This window comes from Tachysurus vachellii, chromosome 2 (genome assembly GCF_030014155.1).
Source record: "Tachysurus vachellii isolate PV-2020 chromosome 2, HZAU_Pvac_v1, whole genome shotgun sequence".
Lineage (NCBI taxonomy): Eukaryota > Metazoa > Chordata > Actinopteri > Siluriformes > Bagridae > Tachysurus > Tachysurus vachellii.
Window position 1 is genome coordinate 11430571 of NC_083461.1, and position 26435 is coordinate 11457005.

The 26435-nt window shown below is 37.1% G+C and overlaps 1 protein-coding gene across 1 annotated transcript in view; it reads left to right on the forward strand.

Moving 5' to 3' along the window:
* LOC132859304 (cadherin-18) overlaps positions 1–26435 on the forward strand; it is an 84251-nt gene that overhangs the window by 2483 nt on the left and 55333 nt on the right. The window contains exons 2-3 of the mRNA XM_060890018.1: positions 13812–14471; positions 25996–26290. Coding sequence (XP_060746001.1) covers positions 14223–14471; positions 25996–26290 — 544 coding nt within the window. The 5' untranslated portion in view covers positions 13812–14222. The remainder of the gene's footprint in view (positions 1–13811; positions 14472–25995; positions 26291–26435) is intronic.

The following is a 26435-nucleotide window of genomic DNA, read 5'->3' on the forward strand; positions in this document are numbered from 1 at the left end:
CCTTTAAATTTTACACTGAAATAGATGTAATAATAGGCAGAAAATATGTGAGGAAGTATAAATAGAGCAACCATACTGTCTGAGTGACTTTAATCATTTCAGAGTGCTCCAAACACCTCAGTATGCCTGTAGTTTACTTTCAGCCCTTGAAATAAAATAATGTCTTTGGTAATACAGCTTACCCAGTATGATACCATTTTACAGGAACAAAATGAAAGTGTTTCTTCATTCATTTATGTACATTTCTTTATTTATTATAGTTGTTAAATGTTTAACTGATTCACACACCACACAATATGTTTCATAAATTGTACATAAATGAATGAACACTTTTTTTTGGATTACACATAAGGGACAAAGCAAATTGTTGAATATATATTCTTTTCTTTATTCATTTATGTACAAGAAACAACAGATATTGTGTGGTGTGTAAATCAGTTAAACATTTAACAACCATAATAAATAAAGAAATGAATATATATGGAACACTTTGGTTGGTCCCCTATGTGTAATACAAAGATTTCCATACAAAATTCCACAAGAAAAAAAATTCTTTATTTATGATGGTAAGAACAGTTAGTCATATGCCCCAGACTATTTCCTAGAAACCTGAATATCTGAATATTACACTAATTTTTTTCAGCTTACTAATCACACTCACCTCCATTTCATTTACTAGTCGTAAGAAAAATAAAAAAATTTCTATTGAGAACTTCTATTGAGTTTCTATTTTGTTTCTGGTGTCAACCAAGTTATTCAGGGCTTCAGTTGCTGAAACAAGCATTATGCATTAATATTTAATCACGAACATTATTAAGAAGTGACATTTGAATCAATTGCTCAAATTACACAATGTGACTCCAGAGCTTCTTGGAACAGGAGTCTAAGTGGCCTAACCATTAATTGGCTTTGAGTTATGCATTTATTATTATTATCATAAGCTCAGCCCTTACCAGTGACTGCTATTAATAGTCTGATATAGCTTTATGGTTCTTCTATTGTATTGAATGGTTGCTCATTGTGGTAAAAACGCCTGGCTGGGAATAGTTTTAATCACTGGTTGTTGAAAGCAGGTGTCCTCAATCATTCATACGTTGACAGCATCATACAAAAATGCTTTCAGTCATGCATGACATTCATTCATTCATTCATTTTCTACCGCTTATCCGAACTACCTCGGGTCACGGGGAGCCTGTGCCTATCTCAGGCGTCATCGGGCATCAAGGCAGGATACACCCTGGACAGAGTGCCAACCCATCACAGGGCACACACACACACACACACACACGTCATGCATGACATGAGCAAAGAAATTATTCAGCATAATTTTAAAGCATTCACTACAAAATACACACATTTAAGCTGCGCTATAGACTTGACCATAGTGCTGACTCACTCTGTACAGGTGATAGCATTTCTAATGCTACTACCTGTTGAGACTGTGTATTGATTGAGCCTCAAGTCAAGCAGCATTTTTACCATGCACTTACAAAGAACTAGGAGATATGAGAGAGATTTCAGGGCTATGGATCTAATCTTAGTTACCTATTGTTAGATCAGTAAGAATACTCCATATCTGTAAAGAGATTTTTTTTTATTATTATAGTAAGATGTAAGAAACACAGTATAAATAGTGTGCACATGCCAAACTACAGAGAATTGATGCAATGCAAGTACACAGTGATTGCGATTTTGTGCAGGTTGTAGGCCCCGAATTTCTCTGTAACATTTAAGAATAAACATTGCAATTAATACGATTACAACATTGCAGTTGAGGATCATCTGGCCCTTTAATTTAAGATTAAGAACTTTAAATCCTTGCTAGCACAATCAATGTGATTTTTATATGTCTCCTACTATTTAATGTACAACTTAAAATATTGTGAAATATTTTTTACAAGCCAAATTTTCTCTCAGATTTAGGAATCTAAAATGAACGTTTATGCAGCAGAAATTAAGGTTAGATGATGTCATATTTGTACGCGTTTTATTGCTTTATGGGATGTTTATATAGCTATATGGGCTGTACAAAATATTTTGCTGGTTGACAAGTAATTTAGGCAAACCAGGCTACAGGGGATCCAGAAGTAAAGAATAGGTCAATCAACACTTCATTTATCAGCCATATACAGGCTATAAATAAATAAATAATTCAGTGGAATATGTGTGCATCATATTAACTTTTTTGGATTTACCAGTCACTTCACTTATATAATTCACTTATAGCTCAATGACTGACTAGGATACTAGGCCTACAGCAGCTTTTTCCATCTTGTTCCTAGTGTGATTGGATAATCACATGCAACCTGGGGCATCAAATGCGCTTCTACACTACTAGTGACGGTTGGAGAAATTGCTTCATAAGTGGGTGGGAGTGGGTTTGAGAAAATGTGTATTGTGTACTCTTACATATGTTCATACTGACAAGTGCATTTAACCTGTTTTCTTTACCATCTACCTACATTTTCTAGTTGTTCCCTTCACTGTTTTTTACTGCTTTATCAAGTCAACAACTCCCTACATGAGAGACTAGAGGATGAATTACTGTATTTTGCAACCTCTTTCTGCCATAAGTAGTGTTTGCTATTATGCAGCAGTTGTATGTCAGCTGTTATAAAGCCAAGGGCACTGTGACTGAAGTATTAGCTGGCACATAAACATACTGCATAAATATAATTAATCTCTTCAGCTCCAGTGATTAACACAGGTAGAGTTTTGTTTACTCTGAGATTCAGGATTATGTTTTTGCCATTAATGTAATGTTCAAACCCAATCTGTGCTAACATGAGTGATGCATCTCCAACTGGCTAATGCACTAGCAAGCTGCAGGAGACATCATTACAACAACTGTGTGTTTTATCCTCCAAGCCTGCTGATCATAATAACATTATTACAGCACAACTGTGACACTTTTATTGATTCATCTGTTCTTGTTTAATCTTGAACTTGTCTCTTCATGGAAATGCCATTTATCACCAATTTCAGCTAACATTCTGCTCTTCTCTTAGCCTTTACAGCATGTAGATGCACAACACATTAACAAACCAACTAAGGCAGGAAAAACTAAAAAAAACTAAAATCAGTACAATCAAAACACATATTAACATCAACTTAAACAAGAAAGGAGGGGGCACGGTGGCTTAGTGGTTAGCACGTTCGCCTCACACCTTCAGGGTTGGGGGTTTGAGCCTCCGCCTTGTGTGTGTGGAGTTTGCATGTTCTCCCCGTCCCTCGGGGGTTTCCTCCGGGTACTCTGGTTTCCTCCCCCGGTCCAAAGACATGCATGGTAGGTTGATTGGCATCTCTGGAAAATTGTCCGTAGTGTGTGATTGTGTGAGTGAATGAGAGTGTGTGTGTGCCCTACAATGGGTTGGTGTATCCTGCCTTGATACCCGATGACGCCTGAGACGCCCCGTGACCCGAGGTAGTTCGGGATAAGTGGTAGAAATGAGTGAGTGAGTGAGTAAACAAGAAAGGGTTGGTTCATTACATGCTCATTGCTGATTGGCTACAGGAGTGTCAGACTGAAAGGTTGTTTACAGGAAATATTAGCCTAAAAAAGCCTAATCTACTAACGGAGTATGCAGAATAAAGACATTTCTCCTCCTTTTATAAGCAGCACATTATTAGGCTAGTCTAACCAGACGAAACTGAAGAAATGCTATTCTTTTTCTTTGTCGCATCTCATTTCTATGCATGATGAGTGTGGTCTTATAAACTCTCCACTACAGAGTTCACAGATGCCAGCCTCTGATCAGGGTATTATGCCAACGAGTCTAACACCACCTGTCTTTTGCTAAGACTGCATTCTGAATCTCTTCTCTCCCAAGCACAAAACCCCAGATGGGTTCACAGTATACATGCACATTTTTTCAAATTGCAGTGTTCACATTGCAAACAATTTGAAAAGAATTTCTCAAGCAGTAATTTAGAATCAGTCAGCCATCTTTTCCAGTTTTAGGAGCATGAGTCGAAAAAGAGGTTGAAAAGAAAGTCATCTATTTAGCCATAATGTAGAGTTTACACTGTTGTCTGAATGGTTTGTCAGTTGTTACAAATATAAGGGCTCTAAGATAATCGTAAACAAGGTTGAGGCATTGCTTGAGGCTTGCAGATAAACAGAGCTGGATTAATATTATTCATCTCTAGAGTTCCAGTGATTAACACAGGCAGGAGCTGTGTTTACTGAGAATCATGTTTAAATGTTTGTGCCAGCGTTCTTTAAACATCTGTCTTAGGATGGATGGATGGATGGATGGATGGATGGATAGATAGATAGATAGATAGATAGATAGATAGATAGATAGATAGATAGATAGATAGATAGATAGATAGATAGATTTATTCATTCTCAGGGTTAACAGCTTGCTTCTCCACCAGCAGTTTCTGTTTATTCCAGCTCTCTGCGGTGCCACCAGACTTCTCCAATAATGACAAAGAAGAATTTAATTTAATTTGTGAAGAAAAGATTATCCAAGTAATTCCTGGAATAATGACAAATCTCAGTTAGATGCATCACATTCCTGGGAATGGCTCTGGATGCATACTCACCACAAAAAAATGGTTCCTCACACACTAGCTTATTTTAAAAGCATCATTTAAGGGCAGTCATTATCATTAACAGGGTCTTAGAAGAAAAGCATTTTTTTAATAAAACATTGCAAAAGCATATAAAATTGTTATTGTCCAACTTTCTTATGCCGGCTAAGCTGATAAGGCTATATTGACACATTTGAATAGAAAAGGCCAAAACTGTGATGCAATGACGGTCTTGCAGTATATTCATATGTCTAAAGCAGAGCCTGAATGTGTGGGGAGTTCACATCACCTAGGGGAGTATGGAAATATCCTCTACTGAAAAATGAGATGCAGAATTTCCATTTGCAAAGAAACTATGTCCACTGCAGCTCCCCTGGGGTCCAGCTAGCCTGAGAGTGGCTGAGGAGAAATATCTAGTATCAAAAATTCTTGGGCTTGAGTAATTTTTGTTACGTTGTTGGAGTACTGAAAAAAAGGCTTTTTTTTTTTTTCAAATGAGAGTGTCTGTTATATGATTAATTCTGTTATTGAACATTATAAATAGAATAATTATTGGTTGCAATGATTTATATAAATTTATCTCTTTTATAGAGCTGAGCAGTTGAGGAATAAGGGCCTTGCACAAGGGCCCAGGAGTGGCGGCTTGGTGTCTTTAAAATTTAAACTCACAACCTTCCAATCAGTAGTCTAACACCTTAAACAATGTGCATCATATCAATATTCCATTTAAAAAATATTTAACACTATTGGCAATTGACCGCTGTACAGTTTATAAACAGACCAACCTGTACTATTTTCTGAAGCAGTCTATGCCCAGAGTAGAACTTGAAATTTAGTATTATTTGAGCATCATTTGATTATATTTGCATTGTCGAGGATATAAATGTACATGAGCATGAGGTTTTTAATGTACATGAGCGATATATACATTAAAAACCCTGTAGTTTCTGCTTATTCACAGTAAAGTGTATTTCTTCTTACTTATGTTATTTATAAATACTGTATTTTATAATACTATATTTTATTTAAATACTGTAAATTATATTTGAGTTGAAATAAATGCAGCTAGTATTAATAATGTGAACAAATTAATTTATGTATTCATAATTTTGGGTAAAATAAGTAAACTTATTATAGATTCTGTTGTTTAATATGTTTAGTTTGATGAAATTATTAAAACACTTGAGCTATGATTGAAAACAAAAGCATGTTTATATTTTTCATAGAAGTCAATTCATAAATAAAAGTACTGCGGAACTGAGAAAGTCCACATGTTGGTGTGTATCTGGGGAAGTGTCCTGATGAGGGTCAGAAGGACAGAGAGCTGGTTGTTGGTGAATTCAAATGAGTTGGAACTGCGTAGTAAAAATGGCAGGGTTTAGTTAAGAGAAAGCAGTAATGATGGAGCGGTAAAGAGAGAGTGAGAGAGAAATTGAAAGCATCTTTCTATCGATTCTCTAGTCCTAGATGAGATGAGAAATGCGCCCTGGAGCGATCTATTCTCACATTACTGACTTAGTGACCCTCTTGACACACATATACACATATCCACACTCAGATTCACCCCTTCCACCAGCTTGATTCATCAAGATGAAATGCACTTGTACACACACATAAACACTTATTCAGCTATTTGTCTTTAGCCTCTGCGCCTCAAGCCCTTAGCTAAATGAATCTATTATATTCGGAGCTGGCTTGGTACCTACATAGACCAATACCCATAGATTTCTGCAGAAATACGAGTTAGATTTAGGGTGAATTGGGCTAAAAGTGATCCGTTGTAGCCACATATACTGTAAGTTTAATTTATTTTTTTTTGTTGTTGTGTTGAGGTTTTTTTTTTTTTGGGACTCTTTTTGGGACTCAGACACAAATGCAACCACTGCTTGTGTCATTTGAGTTGTAGTGGTTCATCAGTAAGCTCTAATCCATGTTATGCCTGGGAAACATAAATATTGAGCTATAACTGATTTCTGGCATCGGGATTTGGATGAGCTTGTTGCTGTCATCCCACAGTGATATGTGATCCAGATGAAGCAATAAGTGTGGATCAAAAGTAGATCATATTTTGAAATTTCAGTCATGACTTTAAGAATTTCAAGTGCAGTCAAATTTCAAGTGCATGCCAGCAACCATTCCTTACAGTTACAGTAGGCACGCCAAGCTAGTTTGGATGGGAGGACTAAAACCTAATATCTATCAGCAGCATGGTAGGTCGTTTTATTTATTTATTTATTTGTTTTAAGTGTTTCCCCTGACTACTACGCATATATAACTTATAAAGAAAATGTGTACAATCTAAGAGTTATTAAACCTTTTTATATTTTAAAACTTCATTAACAAAACGTGTTTTCTACTTTGTTTGGACAGTGTGTGCATAGTCTATCTGCTTTTACCTTTTTCCTCAATAGGCATAAAGAAAAAAGCATGATAGAGTAAATAATCCAGTTCATTCCCATTCATTCATTACTCCTGCAGCTGAATTCAAATGTGCCCTCTCGATCACTGTTGATGATGTGTTACAGATGATCCAGTGACATGAGCCGAGCAATATCAGCCCGAATGAAAATCAAATCAGAGGGGTGTCTCACAGCTTGAGCTTTGTTTCCTCTTCTTCTTGTCTATTTTCTGCCTTACGACAATTGCTGCTGCTTTTAACCTTGGAAACAACTAGAATTTTATTCACAAATGTATGGCAGTAACGCAACACAGTGAGTGAACACCTACATTGACACAGATAGAAAGCAAGAATATTCCTATTCTTTCAGAAGTCTGACTTTGGTCAATGCAATCAGACTCTCCTAATAAAAAAAACTGTTGTACTGGCTTTTTCATAATGCAGCATAGTTGGATTTGAAATTTGAAAGAGGGTGGCTAAGGGAGTGGTGGGTTAAGAGAGAGAGAGAGAGAGAGAGAAAGTTAGGTTTATATGTAAACAGATTATGTCAGGGTAAAAATTTCCCATTGAACCGGATAAATGATATGCCACGGGCAGTGTTCTCCCGTGATGTCAGGAGAATCTATTTCCTACTTGTTTCACCTTTTCTCTGTCTGCAAGCACCCTCTATTCTTCCTTACCTCTTGCTTTCCTTTCCTTTCTAATTAGTCTCCCCCCCTCAGAACGCACATACAGGATTACTATTAATACCACCAAATTCATAACAAGATCATTTGTTTACAAGGCACATAGCCCATGTTTTTCATTTCTAATCTAAATCAAATATTAACGGGGTCTCTGATGCATGCTGGCTGGTTTTTAGGTAGACTTCTTAATAAAATAGTGCACTACAGACAAAGTGCACTTAGAGTTCCAAAGCTCAACAGAGGAGGTAATATAGTAATAAATGAATATGGAAGGCACTGTGAGAAATAGGTGGAAGAAGAATAAGCAGTAAATGTGAAGGGTAAAAAACAAAATCAAAGAAAAGGGAAGTGAAAGTGTGGTGTAAAAAGCAGCCGGTAAACCTGTTTGAAAGTAGAGAAGTTGTAAAGCCTACCTGTAGTCTCCTCTGAAATGAAAAAGTAAATCTAATACTGTACATGGCAACATCTCCAGGGAAAAAGTGGCACTTATAGTATAACTTTTGATCACGTACATCCGGATTGACAGTATATACAGATGCATCTTAATAATTATTAACCAATAATTTTTGGTTAATAACCCACCAAAAAATTATAATATGGTGACATGCCAATCAGCTAAACACCTGAAACACCTGAACAACAAAGGTTTCCTAAGCCATCAAAATGGTCTCGCAGTTTGGTTCACTAGGCTACACAATCAAGGGGAAGACTGCTGAACTGACAGTTGTCCAGAAGACAATAATTGACACCCTTCACAAGGAGGGTAAGCCACAAACATTCATTGCCAAAGAAGCTGGCTGTTCACAGAGTGCTGTGTCCAAGCATGTTAACAGAAAGTAGAGTGAAAGGAAAAAGTGTGGAAGAAAAAGATGCACAACCAACCGAGAGAACTGCAGCCTTGAGAGGCTTGTCAAGCAAAATCGATTCAAGAATTTGGATGAACTTCACAAGGAATGGACTGAGGCTGGGGTCAAGGCATCAAGAGCCACCACACACAGACAAGTCAAGGAATTTGGCTACAGTTGTCGTATTCCTCTTGTTAAACCTCTCCTGAACCACAGACAACATCAGAGGCTTCTTAGCTGGGCTAAATAGAAGAAGAGCTGGACTGTTGCCCCGTGGTCCAAAGTCCTCTTTTCAGATGAGAGCAAGCTTTGTATTTCATTTGGAAACCAAGGTCCTAGAGTCTGGAGGAAGGGTGGAGAAGCTCATAGCCCAAGTTGTTTGAAGTGCAGTGTTATGTTTCCACAGTCTGTGATAATTTGGGGTGCAATGCCATCTGCTGTTGTTGGTCCACTGTGTTTTTTTTAAAACCAAAGTCACTGCACCCATTTAGCAAAACATTTTAGAGCATGCTTCCTTTTGCTGACCAGCTTTTTAAAGATGCTGATTTCATTTTCCAGCAGGATTTGGCACCTGCCCACACTGCCAAAAGCAGTGATGAAACATTCATTCATTCATTCATTCATTCATTTATTTTCTACCGCTTATCCGAACTATCTCAGGCATCATAGGGCATCAAGGCAGGATACACCCTGGACGGAGTGCCAACCCATCGCAGGGCACACACACACTCTCATTCACTCACGCACTCACACACTACGGACAATTTTCCAGAGATGCCAATCAACCTACCATGCATGTCTTTGGACCGGGGGAGGAAACCGGAGTACCCAGAGGAAACCAAAATCATCAAAATTATTAGAACCAAAGATGTAACTATTTTAGTCTGTGTATACTGATATTATAATTATAGCTATTATAATTCTCGGAGAAATAAATGCTGCTTGACAATTCACAAACTATAGCTTGCTTTAATAAAGTATATAGATTCATTTAGTGCATAAACTATCTGAGTATAAGGGCAGAAAAATTCAAAATGGAAGGCAAGGGTAAAACTGGGAAACAGGCATGGTGTTCAATAGAATATTGACATATTGTTTATTTGTCCTACAGCACGAGACCTGGTGCCATAGAAGGGCTAATATTCAGGTTCCCTCTGCCGGTGTGGAGGGGAATTGCCGTTACACTCACCATGTAAAGTTTAATGTTTTAAAATCTGAAGCAGAAGGGGGGGGCACAGTGGCTTAGTGGTTAGCGTGTTCGCCTCACACCTCCAGGGTTGGGGCTTCGATTCCTGCCTCCACCTTGTGTGTGTGGAGTTTGCATGTTCTCCCCGTGCCTCTGGGGTTTCCTCCGGGTACTCCGGTTTCCTCCCCCGGTCCAAAGACATGCATGGTAGGTTGATTGGCATCTCTGGAAAATTGTCCGTAGTGTGTGATTGTGTGAGTGAATGAGAGTGTGTGTGTGCCCTGTGATGGGTTGGCACTCCGTCCAGGGTGTATCCTGCCTTGATGCCCCATGATGCCTGAGATAGGCACAGGCTCCCCGTGACCTGAGGTAGTTCGGATAAGCGGTAGAAAATGAATGAATGAATCTGAAGCAGAACCAAGACCTTCATAACCACATTTGAAAAGTTGTGAAGATAGGAGATGAGAGAGAGTCAAGACATCACTCATGCAAGCAACCATAGTGGATAATCTAATTCAAGCAGTTTTCCACCTCTATTAACACATCCAACTTATCCATTCTTGGAAGTTTATGATCTGGCTTGAGCAATTAGTTGTGAAAGGAGGGGGACATGCAGTATTCTGGAAGGAGCTCAAGGTGGTATGTGACTGGATTCACATGCTGGAGGACGTGCCAATGTGTCTAGGGCTCAGCTTCTTGCTTGAGAGTCAAAGATGGTAACCCTTTTAGAGGAGTTAGGACCAAAGACCAATTCTATGTGGGACCATAGATGTTGGGGTATAGGCAAAAACTCAAGAAGTCTGATAGGCAGTTGGTGAGGCGTGTGTGACTGGGTGTAGACCCAACAGGCATCAACAAATTCTCTGCCATCAGATTGGATGAACATGGTGGTTCGATGAATTCGTGATTCACCTGAGCTGTGGCTGTAATGGTTCTATTGTATGATTCTGTGGCGCAGTGACTGAGGAACATACTGTTTGGTGGAAGTGGCTCTGTCTGTTGAATACACTGTATCTAACCCATTATTTCCCATCGGACAGTAGGAATGATGACTGATGGGGAATTATGGGTTCAGAGTAAGAGGAAACGGTACAGGGGTCCTGACATCTAGCTAGAGCATCTCTTTTGTTGTTTTTTGTTACAGGTCAAAACGTGACATTAAATTGGACAGGTTTATGTACTGAGACAATGTTAAAGCCTAGTTTTTACTGGCCATCTCAGCTTGGAGTGTTGGGTTAAGGTCCTCTCTAAGCAAGGCCTGCAGCGCCATGACAGTCCATCGGCTTTGGGCTGCTAAGGTGCAGATGTGATGGGTATTCAAAGGCATCCCTTATTTGCTGCAAAAATTAGGAGAAGGAGCCTCTTACCTGCAGTCACAGTCCCACACCTCTGATGCCCACTCTAATGCTTGGATTGTGAGGATAGATATTGTGTGGCTTCATTCTGATAATCCTCTGGGTGATGGGTAAAATAAATGCAACATTGACATAAAAAACCTTTGCATTTATCTGTGGATCCATTAAACTTCTCAGGGAGCACCATTTTTGCCGACGTGGTGCATGCAGAGGGAAGGCCCCGGGTGGCATTGGTTAGCTATTCATTTGTGCCCTGCTACGCAACTAGCTGCTGGTGACATGCAGCTTTTTCCATGTTCGATCATGAGTACTTGAAGTAAATAATCTCAGCTCAATTCTCATCAGGCGATGTATTCTGTAAAGATGAGGCAGGATCAGATGGAGTGGAATCCATGTGCAGAAATTCCAAAACACACGGCAAGGGCAAAACAGGCACAATAATAGAAAATACCAGCCGAGCAGTCCACGGTGCAAACAAATACATATCGCAAATACAAAGAACAAAACCTGAGATAAGAGAACACTAGATCATACATGTAAAGCAAACAAGGTATGCAATGACAAACAGCTTAGTAAGGCAGCAAATGTGGCAATACTTCAGGATGTACAAAAGTGTGAGATTTGTTTATATGTCCCACAGCACAGGAAGAGACATGGTGCCCCAGAACTGCTGATATTCGGGTGATGGTCCCCTCTGGCAGTGTGGAGGGGAAACTGCAGGTGGAACCATTAAAATCACCATGAGCAAAATCTTAAGTAGAACCAAGTCCCTCATAACCACATTTGACAAGATGTGGAGAAAGGAGATCAGAGTGAGTCAAGATATCACTCCTGGAAGGAACCATAATGAATAATCTAATTCAAGCAGTTTCCCGCTTCTCAATAGAGTGCAAAAAAAAATTGACATTTTTTTCTTGCACAACTATTTGCGTCTGGCAGTTGTAGATGACCAAAAATACAAGACGCCTTTCACAGCATTTCTGTCCATGTGCGGTTGTCTGAAAATAAAAGATGTTCACTCAGAATCTGCCATGAATATATGCGGGTATTTGACTGCATTTGAATTTCATCTTTTTCCTCTGACTCTTTCTTTCTTTTTTTCTCTCTCGTTTTGTATGTGTGTGAGTGTGTGTGTGTAGGAACAAGCACCTGTTTGTGCATATTTCACAGTAGAGGCTGAGAGACATTTGGCAGTTAGTCTACATTAGCTACAATAAGCATACTGTGGGAAAATGTGAGACTTTTCTCACCCCTCCTTGTCAAACCCCACCCCAGCAGTTTTGTCTCACTTCTGTGCGTGTTTCTACTTTTGTACACTTTCTCTTTTTATTTTTATTTTTTTTTTACAACTAGGCTTCATCTCCTAAACAGATTAATAAATGTATTGCTTATTGTTTCATTAATCTAGGATATTATCCGTATGGGATCTTCTCCTCCTCCCATGCTGGTATTAGCTATTTATATAAATATATTTTAATCTGTGCCTGTCTCATTACTCCTTTTCTCTATTTCAAACATGTTCAACATATTGTTCCTCTCGCTATGCTCCACTTTTCATGTGCTTCACAATCTTATATGTCATCAGATATAAACAATTCCCCCCTCTCTCTCTCTCTCTCTCTCTCTCTCTCTCTCTCTCTCTCTCTCTCTCTCTCTCTCTCTCGCTCACTCATTTACACACACACACAAACACACACACGTCTCTACATTTCACCTTTGCTAGTAGGTGGTTTGCTTGTTCCATTGATATTGTTCTTTGAACCTCCATTTCCTACAAACTTGCTGTTTCTATAGCATCATAGCTGAGAGGCAGGTGCCAAGGAAACAGAGAAGTTTGGTGTTTGGGATGAAAAGGCTAGATATGATGGGGTTTATTAATTCCAATCAGACTAACAGCCTACTGAATGAAATGCTGACAGCTTTTCCACACTTTCTAAACTGCCAAAATCTAATTCAAGCCTCACTGAATAACACGGTTCTTTTTTTTTTCAATGTCATAAATAAAATGTGAAGAAAGTTTTTTTTTTCTTCAGTGTTATTAATGCATTGCTGAAAGATTAACCTTAACGTCACTTCTCTCTCCATTTTGCATTATTTTGTTCCACTTCCACTTAAATGATTTCCTTTTTGTACTTTATCAGCTTGGCTTTTTTAATCCTTATATAATTTTTCATTTTTATATACTGTAATTAATTATCAATTTGGAAATGCAAAAGACTTGAACTTATATAAATCACATTTTGTTTACTATAACAGCTGGATTTTTTTGTCATACAATGTCTTATATAAGCATATAATTGTTGTAAAAAAAAATTTAATTCATCTCAAATTAACAAATTTGTTATCCTGGAAGGAATAAAAAGCTGCGCTGATAATTGTTTAAATGTTTATATTCTTAAAGTCAATTCACACTGTAAATCTATATGGACATTTCAAAGCACTTTGAGACAAACTACCCAGATTCTATCATTTGAAATCATTCAGCTTTAATCAAGATCAAATGTTTGTGTTCAAGAAAGTATAAACTGAAAGGGGAGCTTTATTAAGGGTATGTTTTGTTTTTTTAATAAAGCTCAAAGGCGTCCCTGTACAAATGCACTTTTAACGAGAATGTGACGACTTGGATTCCCAGATCAAAACATATCCATAAATCATCTTTAAATACTGCTTGTGGACATACTGTGAGTTTTTTTGTATCCATGAATATGCGTTTCAGTATCCTGTGTACTATCCTCCTTATGATACTAGACAGCTAACTTCATTTAAGCTCATTATTATAATTCATTTTTTTTCCTTCTGTAGGTATCTCAAGATGGCCTGTGTCTCTGCACAACTTTGCTAAAACCTTTCTAAACCCAATACCAATTGTTTCCTGAAGAAAAATCCCTCTGAGTCCATTATGTAAATGCATTTGTGCGGCCATGCTGATATGGATGACTGAAACATGAGCATCATAAAAGCTTTCTGGACCTCTGACTCTGGCCCTTCTCTCTTCTTGGATCTCATCTTTCTAAAATAGCACCAAAGGAGGGCTACAGCTGCAAGGGTAACAGAACTGGCTGTAGGGGTGGATGAAAAAAGAAGCTCATGAAGCAGATGATAGGCCATATCCATAGGAATATACTTGCTTCTGGAATATCTCTATCATTTGGAATATTGTGATACTTTTGGGAAAATACCGGAATACTGGAGATATTGTACATACTTACTATCATGTGGGTGAGTCCAACTTCCTGTCTGTGCCCTGTGCTTCTCTGTCTCTGCTTCCTGGAAAGAGGCTATGGGGCAAGTCATCACGGACAGGCCAGGTTGATCTCCAGAAATCATAACCTTACTCACAGTCACAACCATACAAAAGATGGGGAGACAGAAGTCCACCACAGACCAAAGCGGGGATGGATATGGAACCAGTTCTTTGTACTGGAGGAGCACATTGGACCAGATGCACAGTATGTAGGAAAGGTACTGTACATGTACTTTACTTATATCTCATATGCACCTTAAAGATGCCTCTTACAAACCAATAATATTGTATACTCATGTGTAAATGTGTTTAAACAAGGCATATCGTATACAATAGAATAAAAAGCCACAAGCTTTATTCTTAATAATTATCACTTTTACAAACAGAACTTTTAATATTGATGACAGGTGCTTTTGTCTTAAACGTTCTTCCATTGACGCTGTTTAGAGGAAGTACATCATTCATTTGTTTCTCATTTCTGAAATACTGACACACATAAGATTATTAAAACTGTAGTTTTATGTGTAATGTTCATTACACATAATGAATTTGCAGCATTCATTTTCCTTAGCTGCCCATATTTCTTGTTTATGCAACAGTTGGCCATGATCGATGAGTGTTACATATCCAATTAGTTTAGTGCAGCAGAACTGTGAAGCACTAAGCTTAAAAGGGTTGAGTGAATGTTGACAGCTATGAAGTATTGGTTGTACAGCTGTCTGTACTCCCTTCTCAGACTTGTAAAGCTTGTGGAACATGGTTTCCTCACCCATGCCAACTGGTAAATATGTCTGTAAATTCATTAGCATTTTAATGTACTGAAATTGTCGCAGTAGAAATTCAAATCCCTGAACAATTGCATATGTTGGTTGTTTGAGCATGACGGTTCTGTTAATTCAGTCAGTTGGAACAGTTCCAAACATTTATACATATTTTATAAATACAAATAGAATAAAAATGGTGGATATTGTGGTCATTGTAATTTCAAATTGATTTGGAGAATCTTATATTGACAAACTACACAACATTTTCAGACTGTCATGAACAAGCTTATCAGCCGATTCTCAACATATTATCTAATGTTTAATCTTCATACCACAGCTCTGTTGAATGTTTGAATCTGAATGATCATACAGTATAGTGATTACATTTCTAGAAAAGCATGGCTCTGACTGTAAGGGCTAATACACTCATTTCAATGCAATACACAAGCATTTCTGTTCTAACAAGTTTCACAGGAACTTAAATGTTGGATGTTTAAAATAAACATTATTATTTGTTAACATACCTTTGGGTCATATCCTATCAACCCCAAAATTGATTATTTTCCTATACACACATGCACGGTAACATGTTATACCTTAAATTAATGACATGTAAAATGTATCAATAGAGTTCAGCTCTGTGATAAGACTATTGATGATTTTCTAAACATTAACTGTAAACCAAAGTTAAAAAATGTTCAGAAATTATTTAAAAAAAAAACAGAGTGATAAGACATTAAGATCATGAAGAACATTAATCATGAAGATCATGAAGACAATCATGAAGACAATTTAAATCATGTTTCTAACTGTATTCGAAATGCACTGTATCACTTAAGGAAATGATTTTTCTTAGTTCTCCAAAGAAAAGTAAATTTACAAAGAAAAATAAATGTACAGGACCTTCTTCAGGCTTTGAAATTAGAGCAATATTTTTTTCTACCAAATAATAACTAACATGAATAACAAACGGCCAAAAGTATGTGAAATCCTGATCATAACACACATTTGTGCCCATTCTAAAAACATTAGCATAGAGTTTGTCCACTTTTGCTGTTATAGCAGCCTCTGCTGTTCTGGGAATGCTTTCTAGTAGATTTTGGAACATGTCTGTAAGGATTTGTGCTCATTCAGTCACAAGAGCATTAGTGGCACTGATGTAAAGCTTGAAGGTGTGCACTTGCCATTTCAGTTCATCCCGAATGTGTTTATTGGGTTGAGTTCAGGGCTTAATCCATTCATGTTCTCTCACACCATCCTAGGCAAATGTCTTTATGGACCTCTATGTTTTTCTTTTTGTATACTGGAATACATTTGGGCTCTTTAGTTTCAGTGTAATGCTACAGCACATGCTACAACATAACTGTAATGCTGAAGACATTCTAGACAATTTTATGCTTGCAAATTTGCTGCAGAAATTTAAGAAAGGCCCTCTAACAAGTACAGATATATTTTGGTCATATGCTGTTTGTGGGATTTATTAATTTAATATGATTTAGAAACCCAGCACTACAACAACTACTAGAGTATCATTCAGCAATATGGCCATATTTAAGTAAAAAGCATTACATTCAATCCTTTTAAGATGTTTTAAATAACGTAAAATATTCTCACAAGATGAATAATGCTCCCTGACATTTGCTTTTTATATCTCTTCGCCTATTTTTTGTAAGATATAGAGATAAGAAAGACGGGTCAGCCATGTTCTTTCATGTCTTCTCGGCAGCTTACACAGTGAGATAAAAAAAGAGCAACATTTCAGGCTGTTACCTAATACATGTTATGTAGAACTATTCCTGAATTGCAGTGATCATTCCTTGTGCTTTTTCTAAACCATATCGTGCTTCAGAAGAAAAAGATTTTTACAACATTTTAAACAACATATTACAACATTGTAATTGCATACAGTAATATAGACTGCGTGTGTGTGTGTGTCTGGTGATTGAACCTAAACATTCAACTTCAAGTGATGTTTCTAACTTAAACATCACTTGAAGGTGAATGTTCAGGTTCATAGCATCACCATGACATTGTATTTGTTGTCCTAAAAGGGCACTAGCAGGACATCACTGATTGAATTTCAGTCTTAAATAATGGAAGCTTATAAGGTCTATAATTGCATGAAATACTAATTACTTTTCATGCAATAGTCTTAGCTGCCTGGTGGCTGGCTTTGAAGTGCTCTGTTTTCTTGGCTGAGTGACTGTGTCATGGTGAGTCAAGATGCTCTCCTACTCCACAACCCACAACCTACCTTCACCTTCCTCCCACATGGCACGTTTCAAAAACAAATTACACAAAATCCATGATGAAAACATGCTATTAAGTGCAACCAGCTCATTATGACGGATTATATCTGACACACATGCATGCAAGAAATCCCTAATCTATATTTCTGTCTAACTTCGTTGCTTAGTTACAGGAGATGTTTTCTCAGAGGTCAGCAAAATAGAAGCATGATGCAAAATGAATTTTGATTAAATTTAGAAAGACTCCTGGATATTAATTTAGGCACCAAGCAATTCTAGTGTGTATGTGCATGCATGAATGTGTTGTTTTCTCTCTAACATCATTTCATTAAATAACACAGGAGAGCTTACTGGCTACACCCCACATAGACCCATAGATGACTGACTTATTCATTGACTGACTTTTTTCTCTCTCTGTGCTCACTTTGTGCTCACTAAAAGTTACCTTTAATAAACAGTGTCAAAACAAGTCAAATGTCAGATTACTGGTATGAAATATTGCCGGGCAGAACCGGCTATTTAAACCTTAAAGAAGTAAAAATAATTTCTGGACTGCTTGGTGTAACATTGAGGGAATGTGTAGAATAATGGTTGTCATTTCACTAATGCATAATGTGTGAACTATAATGAATCGCAAAGTAATTGTGGTTGAGTGAAAAGGGGGTGGCACACTGGAACAAGTGGTAGCATTGCTGCCTCAAAGCTCTTGCTGGAGCTTCACATGCTCAGGCATCACATGCTAATGCCTAGTGTTTCCAGGGATAGGCTTTGGATACACCGTGACCCTGAACAGAATAAAGTGCTTACAGTGAATACATGAATGAATGAATGAATGAATGAATGAATGAATGAATGGTTAAAAACGGAATGCAGGTTTGCAATAGACTTTTTAAATGAATCACAAACATCAAGAGCAACACTGTATAGTTCAGTCATATAGTTAGTTCATTTATATATCACTTGATGGGCACGGTGGCTTAGTGGTTAGCACGTTTGACTCATACCTCCAGGGTTGGGGGTTCGATTCCCGCCTCTGCCTCCCCGTGCCTCGGGGGTTTCCTCCGGGTACTCCAGTTTCCTCCCCGGTCCAAAGACATGCATGGTAGGTTGATTGGCATCTCTGGAAAATTGTCCGTAGTGTGTGTTTGTGTGAGTGAATGAGAGTGTGTGTGTGTGCCCTGCGATGGGTTGGCACTTTGTCCAGGGTGTATCCTGCCTTGATGCCCGATGACGCCTGAGATAGGCACAGGCTCCCCGTGACCCGAGATAGTTCGGCTAAGCGGTAGAAGATGAATGAATGAATGAATATATATCACTTAATATTTGCAGTAATTATATGGTATCATATAATGGTGATTAATATGTATAGTATTATATGATGCAATATAATTACTGCAAATATTGAGTGATTTTTTTAATTTCTTCCTTCTCATTGTAACCCTAATCCCTGGCTACCAGGAGTGTCAGATAACAACACCTCCACAACATGTTCATTGGGGTTTGTTTGATTAATTATTTATGTAGGAAAAAAGAATACATTAGATACAGGCTTAGATAGTGTTGCATTTTTTTTAAAATACAATTTAGCCTGTACTGATGTTTACATTAGATCTATGAGCAACGTGTAAGTTGGCAGGGCTGTTGTACAGTTTTTACCACCTCATGAGTTGTGTACATAAAAAAAAAAAATGTAGCCTTTAAAATCTGTATTTGGACTGCTTTGGTCACTTCTGACAGGCAGAATCATGCAAAAGAATAACAAACACATGATGACTTGGACTCAAATTAAGGTACAGGTGCTTTCATCACAAGTATGGATGATTGTAAAAGAATTGTGGCATTTTATAGTCTCCTGGGATGCTACAGGATATTCAGGCATGGAAGCTGTTGTCATTGGCGGACTGCATACACTCAGTCAAGACAAGCTGTTATCTGCTCTTCAGCAATATGAAGACACTGGCAAGGAAAATCCTTTTCATAATCCCTTGTCTCTGTAGTTGTTCCACTTGGGAGCCTCCCATTCATCTACGTCAGACGTTTAAGATGGATTAGTAAGAATGAAAGCACATGCGACATGTGTTGCATAGAGAGTGGGGCAGGACACAAGTGTGTAAACTTGGTAAGGCTCAGTAGTGCAGGACGCCAAGGCTAATGCAAGGTGATCCATAAAACCGAATAAAGGAACAACAACTAGGACTTAATGTAACTAATTGCAATGTAAAATGAAACAAAAAGGCAAACTAATCAAGGCCTAACACAAAATGGGTGAACACTATGAGGAAACAAACCAATGACATGCTATCAGTGGAGATAAGACTGGAACAGAAAACAAAATAAACATGATTATTTGACATTCATCACCATAAGAACCATGTGTCTTAAGTATTTTTTCTTTTATTTGTGTGTTTGTATTAATAAACCATGTGTACTTTCTGTGATGTACAGCACTTTGACAAACACTTGTTGTTTAAAAAAAAAGTGCTTTATAAATAAACTTGCCTTGACTTGACTTGACATGACACAATACCGCATGACTAAATTTTATAGGTAAGTTAGGCCTAAAACTCTGTAACAGATATACAGATTCCTAGTGATTCTATGAAACACATCTGCATAATTCTGAAAGTTTATATATTTTACACATAGCAACCTTAGTGTCTAACAGTCTGAACAAACCTTTATGTCCCACATTGTATTGAGCACCTAAAGAACCCCAGAGTGGCTTTTCCCTCAGCATTATCTCACTTGCCTCTGTCTACATACATTTCACTCTACCTCACATGTCTCTATACCGATTAATGCTTGGATTGATTGTAAAGAAAAGAATATTTTCAAGCATTTGTAAATGTGCATTTGAAATATGTTCTGAAGAACCAGAATGTGTTCCTCTCTGTGTATGTTGTATTATGCCCCACAATAAGATTCTTCAAATTCATACAGTTAGAAATGGAATACTGTTCATTAATAAAATAAAACAAAATACTGGTCCTTAGAAAAATCAAAGCACAAGGTTTCAGATTAGTTGCAGGATGTTTTCTTTTCTCAGAATTTCTTTTCCACCTGGTATGCAGCTCACTGGTGACTTCTCATTAAAACCAAGATAAAATGCACCGTCACAGATATCATTTTATCCCTTATACTTCATGTTACAATAGAGAAGAGGAGAAAAGTTGCTAAAACAATCCATGTGATTAAATTACTCTCTGGATTCCACCAGGACTGTTTCCTAAAAAATGTTTCCTAAAACCTGATTCATATTTTAGAGGTTTCTTATCTTCTTATGGACCGTTTCTTATTTTAGGAGTTCTTATTTATAGAGATTACTTCGGTTTAAGCATTTTCCCAGAGGGGGGCACTTATAAAGTACTTCAGAAATATTTCAGACTTTTTCAGTGAGAATACTGCATATAGCTACAGGTCTGAAAAAAGGAATACAATAGCTACTAAATGATATGCTTTATCTCTCAAAGAGTAAAGTGCTAAACAACTGGAACACTAAGGCCGCACTTAGAAAAGTGGTGATTTTTTTTTTCTTCTTTTTTTTTCACATCACTCAACATTTCTGCCTTTAGTTTACTGCCAGTTGCCGTGGTGTCACTTGTAGTGCCAGGCTATACAGATGACAGGAACAAATTCTGTATGTGGAACCAAAAAAGAAATCGTAGCCTTCCTCACACTTGTAAGTAGTAGGGTAATAAATAAAGAAACATACCACCACATTGTTTGGCTTCACATTTGCAAATAAAAAAAAACTCTACTCAACTTTTTCACATTGTTCTCCTGATCAAGGTGCGTCACTAATACATGCATGAATGCCTGTCACTAAAGATGACCAAATCACTAAAGAGCAGACACTGTTCGATTGCATTGCAGGGTAACAAATGATGAAGTATGATAGATTACACAATAGGGGTTAAAGAGGAAACACGAATGTTTGAAGGTGGTGAGTTTTTTCTAATTGGGCAGGGAAGAGCAGTTATCATTGTGGGCATCTTTACATTCTGCAAGGAAAATGTGGTTGGTTATTGGTTGGATGTACTGTATAACACATACAGACACACACACATACACACAAACACACACACACAGATTTAGTCCCAGCCCCTTTACTGTCCTCTGAAGAGAATTTAATCACACATAAAAACCTCCTTGCTAATTGTGAGTATGAGGCTTAGCGCTGATTGATGAGTTTATCCTATTCTCTGACCTCTCTGACTTTCCTCCCTCTCTTCTCCTTCCCTCTTTCTCTCTTTTCATCTTCTTTCCCCTCCCTAGTCTTCCCTCATCTTGTCATTTTCACTCCTCTTATCCATTTGTCCCTCCCTCACACATCTTCTCATCCACTTCTTTGTCCTTTGAGCTTTCTTGCTTCCTTTCTCTACTCTAGGTCATGCCATGGACTGCCACATTATTCCTTTTATCCACTGTCTAACATAATGCTTTGCTTTCAGATGCTTTAGCAGTATCAAGAGCCGAACATGCATGGTGTAAATCAACTTTGAAAGACGGATAAGCCAAATCCTTCCCTTCTCTCAGCTGGAAAGATCTTTATTAGAGAAGTAAGAATCTGATGAGGGATAATATGGTTTCCCAGGCTTCAAGCTGTTTCTAGCTTCAGTGCCTGTATACTCAAGCTCTGTGTAGTGTTAGTTAGTTAGTTAGTTAGTGAGTTAGTTAGTGAGTTAGCTTAACCATTAGTAAAACAACAATTAGTTTAAACATAAAAAATGTTTTCAGAAATAGCAAATTAATTGAATATGTTCAGAGATGGCAGCCTGATTTCACTAGATAAGCACAAACCTATAATTAATGACATTTTAAAAGTTAAACTTTTACCAATATTATAACTCAAATTGATCAAAATGATCGCAATATTATAGCAACGTTGGTCTAATATTAGATATTCAAAGAACATGCCTACAATCCATTGCCAACATCATTTAAAAAGGGATTTCATGTACGCTACCTTTTTTATTGTATTCTGATTCATTATTAGTTTTTGGCACACATCAAATCTTTTAATATGTGTTATATTGGATATGCAATTATGGGTGTATGTCTGGTTGTACTTTCAGTTTGGCTCTTTTGGGAGTCTTATAAAGATGTGAACTTATTGAGGCTATCAATAACAATTAGCACACACTTTTACATAATTGTTTCTAGCTCTTTATGCATATAATGTAATTCATATCATTATTCTTTGTAACTTGTCATTTTTTAACTTTTTTTTTTCTCTTAAACAAGCAAATTAGAGTGTTATGGTTCATGCCATCTTAAATTCCCAGAAATATGTCCAAATAGATTATTCCCCAAATTCACTGCTCATTTAGCTGTTATCATTTAAATAGAAACATCTTAAATTACTCATCAGTTTTCATTTGCTTTATTTCACTGGGTATCTGAGATATATTTATATATATATATATATATATATATATATATATATATATATATATATATATATATTTATATATATCACTTTAGCATATCGTCGCTGTCAGACGGAATCCTCGTATCTCCAAAACCGTTATTTTTTTATTTTACCTTATCTGCAGTGCACAGGGTTTAGTCCGTGTTGCAGTGGATTGTCTTGCGCTAAATTCCTGTCCTCAGACGAGCACCAGAACTAGCGGGGGTCAAGATTTATTTTTCTTTGAGTTCAGTGTTTTGAAGACATTTACCTCAGAAGACATGTTGATTTGTTACGACTCTTATTAAGGAGAAATATGAAAATTGAGAAAATATTTTCTTATTAAGAAAATATGAAATTGACCAAATTTGGACATACGAGGTTTCCGCCCGACAGCGACGATATGTATATTTCAGTGATAAACACTTCCGCGCTCCATGTTAAATGTATATGTTTAGAAGTGAAAGTTGAGACCAACGTCCATGTTCCGTCATTATTAAAAAGATGACTGCAAGCTCGACCAGTCATTAACCCTGTATTACGGTGGGCTAGTACTGGCCTCATTGACCTGATGACACTTTTATTTCCTGGCATTAGCAGGGGAATTGGCTAAGCACTTGGGATCTGTAGTTAGGATAGTGTGATATATTAGCCTGTTCCTGAGCAAGTCAGCGGCCAAATTAGAACCCTGACTCTAGGCTAAGTGAAATTTATGTGCTCTCAGAGACAAGGGAGGCCATGAGTGGAATTGTAGAATACAATGTTTAGGTTTAAGGATGCAGGGCTGGCTTCAGCCTCACTGCAAATACAACCATTCTATGCAATACTAAGCCTGCAATATTATATATAAACTGGTTAGAGTGCTGATAGTTGTGAATGTGTGTATGCATGCTGTTTTATTCTGAAAATTATTTCTCTATTGAAATTGTAGAATATTGTGAAGAAAACTATACAATATCAACAATGTCAACAACGTGCTGTACTGGTTATCCAACCTTATAAGTGTACTTTTAAATGTACTTCTGTAGCTTTAAATGTCATACACGAACATTCACACTTTTTATGCACATTCTCTAAATCAATAACTATAAGGTCATCATTTCAGGTTCATTTTCAAAATGGATTCTTTCTCATTCTTTCTCTGCTCCACCACTAATTTAGCATGTTGTGTTTACAAACTCCTAACACAACAGCTCATTACCTTAAACTAACAGCCTGTGATTGGAGACTATCTGACTGTAGTCTTGGCTCTGACCCTTCAGTTAATTACTGACTGTTTGAGTGCTGTGTTTACCAAAAGAAAAGGACAGTGGGTTTTGCTCACTAATCAGCCCCTGCATTCTTTAATTAGTGATCTCTGCAAGGATATTTGGATTATAACAATCTTTGGTGTGCATGCTACCCATCAAAACAACAGACATCACTTGTATTATGAATGTGTCAGTGACATATTTATGTACTTTGGTTGTTGTTAATAACTGGTTGTAAATTCATTAGCTTTTGTAGATGTTTCAAGACCTTTATTAACACTGATTATTTTACTTTAACAAATTAACAAAGTAAATATGTAACACGTCAATGGCAAATCATAGTGAAAATACTTTATTTAAATTCTTAAACTTAAAAATACCCTTTTTCAAAGGTACTGTACTCGCAACCTGGAAAAATGTAATATCCTAATAGAATTGTTTGGCTAATGAATGTATTTATAAATACTTGCAGAAAAAATGTAAACAGATAACTGAACTTAGAGGTTTTGGGGATGGTTTTTGAACCCTTATTATACAATGATATTAAAATTGTTGACTTGCTGTTAGAGGAAACTAATAAATGACAGGGTTGTGTGATGAGGTAGTTTGCTCTTGTTATCACTAATTTTATAGTGTTATGTGCTCGGTACAGAATAGAAGTGAGTACTTTATTATTAGTCTTAGATTATTTGAGGCACCCATCTTACAGCCTCTTTTCATTCATATGCTGCTATAGAAACGCTAGTGTATTTGAATGTGAGCAATAATAGAAATCTTACTATCACTGCAATTGGAGTCCTGATTTTATAGAAAACACTGTCTGACCAATCCAATTCATAGCAACAGCAATGTGGTATAAATATTCTTAAATTCTTAAGTGACAAGACATACAGCTAAGTATGGTGACCCATACTCAGAATTTGTTCTCTGCGTTTAACCCATCCAAAGTGCACACACACAGCAGTGAGCACACACACACACCGTGAACACACACCCGGAGCAGTGGGCAGCCATTTATGCTGCGGCGCCCGGGGAGCAGTTGGGGGTTCAGTGCCTCAAACTCAGACTCAAACCCCCAATCTTAGGGTTAGGAGTCAAACTCTCTAACCATTAGGCCACAACTTCTTGCATTGTAAGACAAGTTATTAAGCCTTGAAAGAGCAGTAAAGAAATGCACCAAGAGAAAACCAAAGCTAAGCCTATGGATTTTTTTTTCAGTGGTAAAAATTTTATTTTCTGACTCTTTTCATCCAACCAAGCAGAGGCATACTTAATACAACTCCAGTCATTTAAAGATCTATACCAATTGATTAAGTAAAATGGAATTCTGCTTGGCTAAAATGAGAAACTTGCAAGCCCTTTACAGATGAGATTGGATCTGATTCTGAATCCTTCTTCTGCTTACCAAAGCATGAGAAAATCTACATTCATCTTAACATGGACATTTGTAGCAAAAATGATTTTGTCTCAGAATCCAGTAATTGAACAGAGAAATCAAAGTTTTAAGGCTGCATAAAAGTTTTAAGTTTACATAATGCAAGACTACAGCAGCACACAGCTATTTATTATGATTTTTTTATATTTTTTTCATTTTTGTAAAATATTTCCTGATGAACTGTAGCTGAGATGCGGGATGTGTATTGGCAAGAGAGCATTGGATAATCCTCTAGCTATTAATTAGTAAAGAAACAGGAATGATATTTCCCTTTTTTCTCACTCATCTTGCTCTCCCTTGTTTCTTTGTCCCTCCCAACATATTTTGCGAAACTGAACCAAACTCACTCTGAAATGATTTTACCTTCACGGAAATATAAAATGTAAAGTTTACCCTTTATTTAAAATATAAAACATGGATTTTATAGGATGTCAGAAGACTGTCAGTCTTATTCACCAGGTGTATTATAAGAAAGTAATTCCCACAGTGTACTATATTAGTATGAGATAAGACTAAGCATCTCATATAGATCTTGAAATGTTTGTCTAGCAGACTAGATATTTTAATCTAAACCTATGTAACCTAACATACCATGTTGATTTTTCCCCCCTTTTTTTTAATTCTTTCTTATCAGCTTCATTCAAATTCAGATAAAGGCGATGGTTCTGTCAGATATATCTTAAGTGGGGAAGGAGCAGGAACTATCTTCATAATCAATGAGGTAACAGGAGATATCCATGCCACCAAGAGTCTGGATCGGGAGAAAAAGTCCCATTATGTTCTACACGCACAAGCCATAGACCTGAACACCAACAAACCCTTGGAACCAGAGTCTGAGTTCATTATCAAAGTGCAAGACATCAATGACAACGCACCCAAATTCCCAGATGGTCCTTTCATCACGTCTGTCCCTGAGAGGTCAGAAGTCGGTGAGGAACTGTTTTTTTGTTTGTTTTTTGTTTTTTTGTTTGAGTGTTTTTTCCGAAAAACTTCTAATGTCAACTAATGATGAAACTTACAAGATTCACAGAACACAATTTGGCATTTTATTTGGTTCAATTATTTCCAAACCTT